This window comes from Gambusia affinis, linkage group LG13 (genome assembly GCF_019740435.1).
Source record: "Gambusia affinis linkage group LG13, SWU_Gaff_1.0, whole genome shotgun sequence".
Lineage (NCBI taxonomy): Eukaryota > Metazoa > Chordata > Actinopteri > Cyprinodontiformes > Poeciliidae > Gambusia > Gambusia affinis.
The window spans coordinates 5,632,148-5,641,255 of record NC_057880.1 but is presented as its reverse complement, the minus strand read 5'-3'; the positions used below and the strand labels follow the sequence as shown (position 1 = coordinate 5,641,255).

At 39.2% G+C, this 9,108-nt stretch overlaps 2 protein-coding genes across 2 annotated transcripts; one reads left to right on the top strand and one right to left on the bottom strand.

Annotated features, from left to right (window-relative positions):
- Window positions 1-16: 16 nt before the first annotated feature.
- dnaaf10 (dynein axonemal assembly factor 10) lies at window positions 17-5,988 on the bottom strand. Its single transcript, XM_044136326.1, has 8 exons — window positions 5,647-5,988; window positions 4,759-4,859; window positions 4,394-4,524; window positions 4,171-4,272; window positions 3,178-3,293; window positions 2,830-2,964; window positions 1,696-1,793; window positions 17-506 (listed from the first exon to the last, which is right to left on the bottom strand). Exons 1-8 carry the CDS (start codon window positions 5,830-5,832, stop codon window positions 299-301), a joined length of 1,077 nt encoding a protein of 358 aa, XP_043992261.1. The 5' UTR covers window positions 5,833-5,988; the 3' UTR covers window positions 17-298.
- Window positions 5,989-6,105: 117 nt separating this feature from the next.
- On the top strand, window positions 6,106-8,619 carry pno1 (partner of NOB1 homolog). Its single transcript, XM_044136327.1, has 7 exons — window positions 6,106-6,413; window positions 7,236-7,382; window positions 7,493-7,576; window positions 7,804-7,864; window positions 7,979-8,096; window positions 8,198-8,268; window positions 8,353-8,619. The coding sequence occupies exons 1-7, from the start codon at window positions 6,213-6,215 to the stop codon at window positions 8,418-8,420; spliced, it is 750 nt and encodes a 249-aa protein (XP_043992262.1). The 5' UTR covers window positions 6,106-6,212; the 3' UTR covers window positions 8,421-8,619.
- The last annotated feature ends 489 nt before the right edge of the window (window positions 8,620-9,108 follow it).

Genomic DNA, 9,108 nt, shown 5'->3' with positions numbered 1-9,108 from the left:
CATAGGTAAAATCTCTCTTTTTTTTAAAGAAGACTTTTAATCTAGAAACAGTAAAAAAAAAAAAAAAAAGAACAGTCATGTTAGAACACAGAACTAACAAAATACAAAATGTACATGGATCGCCAGATGACAGACAGGAATTTTAGCGAGAATAAATCTTCACCTTGACATGCAGGTGTATAAGTAATTTCCTCCCCCTGTATTTGAATCCAGATGTATGTCTGCACATCTAAATGTATCCCATCCCCAAAACCGGCGGATGGAAACGCTCCTTCTCGGTCTTTCCCGGCAGCTTCTGTTACGCCACGTTGAGTTTGGTGACGATGAGCACGCGGACGGTCTGGTCGAAGCCCGAACACACGCAAAGGCCCTGCTTGTCGGGGCTCCAGTCCAGGCTGGCGATTGGCTGAGTGGACAGGGTGGCGTTCTGCAAGAGGCTGACCGACCCGGCGACGCCCACATCCGCTCCGTCAGAGTCCTTCTTGCTTCTCTGCGCGGGGTACTCACTGGAGGTAGGATTTGGGGGGAAAGCGTGGAAACAGAGAACATCGTATTATGTTGAAATTTTATGTGTTGGATCATAAATATCTATAGACTTTGTAAATAACATTTTGGGTTTACACCGACATTACATAGACAGGTGGACTCTTCATTAACAGAGTTCTGAAGGAAGACCGCATTGGGTTTCATACTGGAGTCTCTAGACTACACTGGGTGGACTCAGACCTGGGCGATATTGCTTAGTCATAAAATCTCTTGATTTTTTATTTTTTTTTCAGACCCGATCCAATTTCAATCAGTTTTCGTCTCTAAAGAAGAAACTCTAAATGAGCATGTTTTCAAAAAGTGTCTTTTATTTCAATCCTCCAGTGCCAGGGCCACCAAGGCTGCAAGAATTTTTTGTTTAATTACAAGAATATAGTCAAAATGTTAACAGAGTAAAGAGACGCTTTTACCAGAAGAAGATGTTTTAATGAGAGAAAAGCTTCTGGAGTTCTAATGCGAGCAGCTCAGTTTATGTTTTTTTTTTTGTTTTTTGGTTGGTTTTTTTTCCCCCGAAATAAACAATAATTTAAAACTCCTGCTACTGATAATAAAAGATAAAAAAGTCCTATTTGTAAAACCGATACCAAAACTTTGGAAGTTTTAAGTTGTTTTGTGTTGGGAGTTCTCAGAAATGTATCACTTTATTCTCATAATAAAAAAATTAATAAAAATAAAAAAGTAGCCTGACTCTGATAACTCTGTCGCAGAGTTGACCTGAATTCAAAGTTCAGAAGCTGTAAAAGACACTTGTCAAACAAGATGGTGGCTGTAGGCTTGATGACAGCATCGCTATGGGAACGAAAGGAGCGCATTGGTGGGCAAAAAAAAAAAAAAAAAAAGAAATCCAAATTTTGAAAAACAATTTATCCTCAAAAAGCCTTACCCTAAGTGGAAGATCTATGTATGCTGCACTTTTCAAATTCAAATTTTGAATAAAAAATGTGAAAATATGTATCGTTTTTACTCCAGTTTGCAACATTCGGTGTTAATGAGTGCATTGAAGTTTGTTGCTCTGGTGTGAAAAAGTTAACAGGGTGTGACTACTTCTGCTCAGACCTGTGAAATATTTCAGAACAGCAGAAGTGAAAAAACAACGACAAAAAGAAACCAGGTTCTGCAGCTCAAAGTGATTCATGTCTGATTACTCACTACTTCCACAGATGTAGGTTTCCTGCTCCCCCTGCAGTCATAAAGATGTCTCTATTCTGGGGCAAATGCCTCACCTGCCAGATGGTTGCTTTGTGAGCCTAAAGGGAAAAAAAAAAAAAGCTTTAAAAAAATTGTTGAAAATTTCTGGCTCAAACACGGCGATCAAGGTCATGATGGTATTTTATCACATTGGATGAAACAGTTCAAACTAACATCACCCGTAAGATGAGTTGATTTTTAAATATCTTTGGACTTAAAAAAAAAAATAAAAGATCTAATTTTCTAATTTCTGACTATTTTTTTGGTTTGCAGATGTTTTCTTCTATCTACGCCTGTCGCAGTAAGCAATTCATTAATTAATTGCATGAAAAATTTAAATAATATGTCTCTGGCTAATAATATGTTTTGAAGAACAGTTTTGTTGATGGAGACATCGTAATCCATTTGGCTTATGGTTTCAGTTGTGTGTATTTTTGAATTTATTTCCTCTGTATTCACTGTTTTTGTTGGCTGTGGTTTATTTTGGGTATTTAAAATATATCCCAGTACATAATGGAATACTGGAATATGTTTCACAAAATTGAAATTTATTGGTCTTGAGAGGGTGAACTTGCATTGTTATTTAATTTTCAGTATATTACTTGAAAATAGTCGTAAAACAACAATATTACTGTTTATTAGCTACATTTACTGGGACATTTTACCGTCCAGCAGAATTTGCAATCGTGACAGGACCAATTTGTCCAAACAGTTGGACCCTCATTCTGCTACACCTTTGGGAAACATTCCCAGAGCTCAGGCTGCCGATGCTTCCAGCTCCATTAAGATGATCTGTACGCCGACTTTATTTTCCCACCCACATTTCCCCACCAAAAGGCCGCTGCTCTTCACCAGCCCTGCGTGAAGAGGGCCCGCGACAAAAAGCCGCAGAGGAAGTTAGACAAACACGACCCCACCCAAATCAATAACGCATCCAGCCGTGAAAACACTCCACTCGACACGCCACCCTGGTTCTCATTTCCAACTGAAGGGATGATAATAAGAAGAACAATAATCTTTTGAATTTTTTTTTTTCTTTTAAAAAACGCCCCCCCCCCCTTCCCAGAAGTTTCCCGCTCCGTCCTCCATAATCACCTTTTCGGAAACGGAGGCGAAGCCCTTGGTGGGGTGCTGAGTCCTCGTGTCGAAGACGTGGAATTTTCCTTCCAGCGAGGTGGCCACCACTTTGTTCATGTTGATGTCCTTCCTGTCAAACTCCACACAGCATACCTGTTCAAAGTGGGAGAGGAAACAGAAAGATATAGCGGGCTCCACACTGAGACAGCAATCTCTGGCGCATCTGGATTCGAGGGGGAGTGAATAATGGCCTGTTCAGCCTGTCGTCCTAGCTTTTTTTTAAGTTAGGGCTTAAATTTTTATTTTTTTTTTAAATCTAGCCACCATAATTTCTCACAAGGGATTTGGACACGTTTTTCACCTCACCCCGTTTTTGATGTTGGTTTCCCATCGTAGTGACATGCTCCGCAAGTCGAAGAGTTTAATATCGCCGTTGTCGTAGCCGGCACACACACATCGGTCCTGATCGTTGAAGGCGTGACCTGAAAAAAGTTAGACCAGATTAGGCGTGGGCACTTATCGTATTGCTTATTATAAGATAAATGTCTTGCAACACACAGTTCCAGCTATACGGTAACCTAAAAAAAAAAAAAGATGTAATAACTAGCTTTTATTATTACAATACTACCACAAAATATCGTGATCAAACTTTGAGTCCGTATCGTCCACCCCTACACTAGATACACCTAAAATTTCCAGAAGATTGTTGAAAATTAAGATAAAAATCCGACATGGTTTCATACATTATTAATATTCTCCTACCAGTTTATCCGCCGCTTAACTTCAAGAGACGTTTTATGCCCAAAAAAAAAAAAAAAACAGAAAATGGTGGTAAAATTGGACTTTTCCACTTTTTTGCGCTAAACACAAACTATTAGGTATATTTAACTGTTTTTTTATAAAAACTAGTAAATTAAGCAATGGGTTTCAAAAGCACTCATAACGTCTTGAACGGTTTTGTGAAATTACAACAAGAAACATTTGTATGAGATGGAGCATTTTGTTATAAATCTGAAAAGTGTAGGTGATTTCTGATTGCACTTGCTTGGACTATGTTTTTCTTTAGTGGGTCAGAGTAAATATGGACACTTTCCACAGCTTTCTGATTGCTCTTTTTAAGAAACAAGCAAGACATTATTTAAATTTTTCCTTCCACTTCACAACAATGCACTAGTCTACTTTGGTTCCCATGAACATTCCCTATAAAATATATTGGAGTGTATGGCTATAACGTGACAAGATGAATACCTTTTCAAAGTACTGTTTTGACGATTTTCTTTTCAGAAAAAGTCCAGGAAAGACAAACGGAAATCTTACAAATGATATCTGTATTTTGACTCCATGTGACGTTTTAGTTACCAAAGGCAACAGTCCAGCAGTCCCTCTTGGTCTCTCCTTCCACAGGCTCCATGTTGGCCACAGGTAAATCCTTCTGCCTGGGATCCCACACCTTTACTGTCCCTGCAAAACCCAGCCACAAAAAAAAAAGAAAAAAAGGTTTCTCGTTTTGCAATTCTCTCCATTTCTGTGGGATTAAAACATTTTGTATAATAAGAACAGTATCAAGCTTTTCTGTTCTCACCATCTCTACTTCCTGTGACGATCTCAGGAGCACCGTCGCCAATTCCGAGGCCGCCGACCCCGTCGATGCTGTTCACGATCTCTTTGTGGGCCTTTGTGGTGTACACCGGCACATCAGGCGCTTCCAGATTCCTGTGGAGGAGAGAGACAAAGTGGACTGCGTACGCTGACACTTTTACTTCTGCTGCTCATCTTTCCCATTAACAACAAAAGAAACTCTTTAGAGTTGGAAAATCTTCAAATTAAAGGGGAATAACCACTGAGCTTTAAAAGAGAAAAAAAAGAAAAACTTGACTTTAGCATTTTATTTAATGGTTACAATTGTAAGTAAACCCACAGTTTAGTGTAAATAGACAGCTGAAGTACCATATGTGGAGATTTCCATCAAAATCTCCGGTTGCTATGTGTCTTTGTTGAAGAGAGGAGGCCCCAAACGTCCCACACTTTATGGGTTTAGCTTTCTCCACCTGAAACAATGGGGGCGTAAAGAGATGCTTCAGCTCCAACAAAGGGACAAATAGATTCAAATCAAACGTACAGCGCCTTGGAAACATATTCATTCACCTCAAGCTTTTTTTTTCTCTCTTTTTTAATTGTTATTAATATTCAAGGCCATGACGGGCATAGAAAATATGTGGAAGACAGCTGGTGATCTGGCCATGACAAGACCAAACTGTAACTTCTTGACCCAAATTAAAAACGCAATGCGCGGTGAACACCATCCCCACGCTAATGCATGGTGGTGGAAGCATCATGCATCGGGAATATTTTCTAGGGCAGGTACAATACTGGAGGCGGTGTTCACTTTCTAATCAACAAATATAGTACCAGACCAGAAGTTTAGTTCAATAAGTTTAATTTCTAACTGTGCAGTGATCTACCACTAAAAATCCCAATAAAACACAACGAAGTTTGCAAACCCTGCCAAAATGTGAGTAGAAATTCAAGGCATAGGAATAGTTCAGCAACACACTATAAATTTACCTCATAGATTTTGTGCATTTTAACAACCAAAAATAATTAATTACGTAACTAGGTTATTATTATCTCCTTTTTGCATTACATAGCAGACACACTGTGTCACCTGGTTTCTGCAGTGAACTGTCCACCTGTCTACAAACTGCCTGGCTGACTGTAACCATGGTTACAAGCGAGCAAGAGTGTTCTAGAACCCTCGCTTGGAATCTCTTGGATAGCCCGTTCACACGATGATTTTTAAAAACCAAAAAGGCCCAATATAAGTGATGATACAACCTCTTTTATGAGCTGAGCCTCGCCGTGTTGAACTTCATAAATTTGGAGAACCCCTGTTCCTCTGGCAAAGTTCCCCAAGCAGACAAACTTGGCGCTAGACGGAATCCATTTGCTGTCGAACACCGTGTAGTTCAGACTCTTCTGAATATGTGCAATAATCTGAGGCTTTGATAGGGGTGAGGACATCTTTTGAAATACTTTATAACAGGGTCGAAAATCTATTGAAAAACGGAAATCTCCACTCCAAAACAAAATAAAGCGAGGATCCTCCCACAGAGCTCGTTGCTGTCTGCAGATATGCCTGACTGTATATTTATATGTTAAGTAAATATCGTCTGCTTACGGGTATACATAATTCGGCTAATAGATATTGTTAAATGAGACTGAATTATAGTGACACATTTTGAGTTTTATTTTAAATCATAAACGTGTTCAAGTATTTCTTAACGCTATAGGCGTTGATGACGCGGCTGTTTGGGTCCTTTCCATCGCACCTCATGCTTCTGTAGCCACAGCCTGCCTCTGTTTTCTGAGCAAAACAGGATTTCAAAACACGTTCTGTGGAAATGGACACCGAAAAAGCTCCTACTGTAGACGTTGAAGTGACCGGGGAGAGTAAAGATGGAGCAGAGGCGTTTACGAAGGTGAAGTCTAAGAAGAAGAACCAGAAACGTAAACGTGAGCAAGACGGAGTGGACATGGACACAGAGGAGAGCGTGGCCATTAAAAGGCCGCAGTTTCCACCGATTTCCGGAGACAAATTACGGGTAATTACCTCTACTTGCGTTCATCACATGTATGTAAAAAAAAAACTTATTTTTAGGCCCTGTTGTGTTTTCAGTACTTTAAGAAGTTGGTTTGTGTGCTTCCCCTTTAAAACTTGCGCATGCGCACATCGTTCTTCAGACCTATTAGGAGAAACTACTAACAATTCATCTGTCGCTAATGACTTCCTTCGGGTGATGACGTCTCTAACAGAACCGACACATTAAAACAATTACATTTTTAAACAAGCCATTCAAAATGATGCGTAAACAGCAAAACGAGCCGTCTGACAAATAAACCAAACAAATAAACTGTATCTAAATGCGTATGGTAATAGTTTTACCATATATAGCTATATAGACATAATATAGTTATGCTAGTTATTGCAGGATTTTATTTACCATTCTGATAAATGTAGCTGTTATCATGACACTACTGAGTTATTTTATGGTATCTTCCATGTTGGCGTTGCTGACAAAAGTCAGCAGCTTTTTTGTGATTTATTATTATCTCTTTAATATTTTTGATCATTTATCTATTTTTTTTCTCCAACATATTATTCTCTTTCAGCCAGGTAATCAAACATAATTTAGCCATTTTGTGTCTTAAGTTCAACTACTTTGACAATGTATGCAAATAAAACTACCTATGGCAAATGTTTACCTTAAGAATAGCAATTAAAAATCCATAAATCTGTTTGTGTCCCGAGATAAGAACGATTATGTTTGCGAGTTAACGAGTGATGCATTTAGCACAGATTTGTACTTACATTTTTAAGGTGACCTAATTTGTATATATTGTTATCTGTACCGTGTGTGATTCAGGGACCAGATGAGATGCGTAAGATCCCCGTTCCACCTCACAGATACACCCCGCTGAAGGAGAACTGGCTAAAGATTTTCACTCCTATCGTAGAGAACCTGCAGCTTCAAGTGCGATTTAACCTCAAGACCAGGAACGTAGAAATCAAAGTAAGTTCAGACATGTTTGGTAGCACTGATTTGAAGTAATGTTAATGTTCTTATGGGGTTTTAATCGTAGCGCTTACAGCCATGTCTGTTTTGTGCGTTTTATTTTTCAGACGTGCAAGGAGACGCAGGAAATCAGCGCCCTCACGAAAGCGGCAGATTTCGTCAAAGCGTTCATCCTAGGCTTCCAGGTTGAGGTGAGTGCACAGGTACTTTTATTTAAAGTCAGCAGTCAGTGCAAGAAATGCTACGTGATGAACAACCTCAGTATTGATTGGCTGGAGTTTAGCCGATGATCGTCCCTTTTTGGACGTGGAAACCTTCGAAGGTTGTGATTTCAAGTTTGTAGGGATCCATGGAGTCGTTGACATTGAACTCGTTGGATTTCTGCCAGTGACGTAACAGTTGCCCTTCCTCTTCCCAGGATGCCATGGCGCTCATCAGATTAGACGAGCTTTTCCTCGAAAGCTTTGATGTCACAGACGGTGAGATTGCCAAACCCGAGTCCTTCTGTCTGCTGTCCTACTCTGCACTTGTCTGTCCTCCTTTTTCCTTACAACAAATGAATCTTTTTGTTGTTTTTCTTTTTCTTTTCGCAGTAAAACCTTTGAAAGGCGACCACTTATCCAGGGCCATCGGAAGAATAGCAGGGAAGGGAGGAAAAACGAAATTCACCATCGAGAATGTGACAAAGACTCGCATCGTTCTTGCAGAGACGTATGTGATTCGCCCATCATAGTTAAACCTTTGTGATGTTTTATTTTTCTCCCCCCCAATATGTGTGTATTTAGAGTTTTTCTCTAAATGTGTCTCAACAGGAAAATCCACATTTTAGGTTCTTTTCAGAATATCAAGATGGCCCGAACAGCAATATGTAACCTGATTTTAGGTAAGCAGCCCATCATTTAACATTTAGATCAAAACTCTAAATGCTGGAAATGACCTTTAAAACCTCCCCCACACCTCTCAACAGGAAGTCCACCTTCAAAGGTTTACGGTAACATCAGAGCGGTGGCCAGCAGGACTGCGGAGAGATTCTGAAATCTGATTGGCTGCTACATGCCTTCCGCTCCTCCCTTTCTGTAACTGCGATGAGTTGAGTTCACAGACTGGCGTTTGGGATGGAAAGCCGACACGTACATCATATTTTGGGATGAACAGTGTTGGTCTCTGGAAGTATGAGTTATGTAAATAAATATTTAAAAAAAAGCAATAAAAGAGGTTTATTTCTGTGACTGAATGTTTTTAGCAGATCAGTTTTGAAGATTTGATAAATGATTAGGTTTAGGGAAATATTTGACAGCTAGAGTTGGAATAGGAACCATCTACTCAAAATAAGACAATCTATTTTATTTTCTTATCTTTTAAAAATAATCTCTTTTTTTATCTGAAGCAGCTCAAGAATTTGAAATAAATGATACATTTTGTGACAAGACGACCTTTAACGGTTGGATTTTTGTTCAGTGAGCATGAGTCTTGAGCCAGAGTCAGGTGGAGAACAGCAGCAGTTTATTTTTCACTCAGCATCAACGCTCCTTCCCAGCTGAAACTGCAGTCTTAAATAGTCCCAGCTGTGACGGACCAAACCATGTTAAATTCACAGGGGAATCACTTCATCAATCTCCACCTATTTACATAAAATACATTTTATTAAATACAATACTTCTATTTACTTTTTATAAATATTTTCCATTTTATCATTACACCTTAAATAAACACCACAAAACCC

Bases quoted from the DNA above. Each gene is read 5' to 3' on its own strand.
- dnaaf10 (XM_044136326.1), bottom strand. From the start codon at position 5,832: ATGTCCTCACCCCTATCAAAGCCTCAGATTATTGCACATATTCAGAAG. The intron at 3,294-4,170 runs GTAACTAAAACG...AACTTTTTTCAG, and splicing joins CTGCTGGACTGTTGCCTTTG to GTCACGCCTTCAACGATCAG. The intron at 2,965-3,177 runs GTGAGGTGAAAA...CACTTTGAACAG, and splicing joins AAACCAACATCAAAAACGGG to GTATGCTGTGTGGAGTTTGA.
- pno1 (XM_044136327.1), top strand. From the start codon at position 6,213: ATGGACACCGAAAAAGCTCCTACTGTAGACGTTGAAGTGACCGGGGAG. The intron at 7,577-7,803 runs GTGAGTGCACAG...TCCTCTTCCCAG, and splicing joins TCCTAGGCTTCCAGGTTGAG to GATGCCATGGCGCTCATCAG. The intron at 7,865-7,978 runs GTGAGATTGCCA...TTCTTTTCGCAG, and splicing joins AAGCTTTGATGTCACAGACG to TAAAACCTTTGAAAGGCGAC.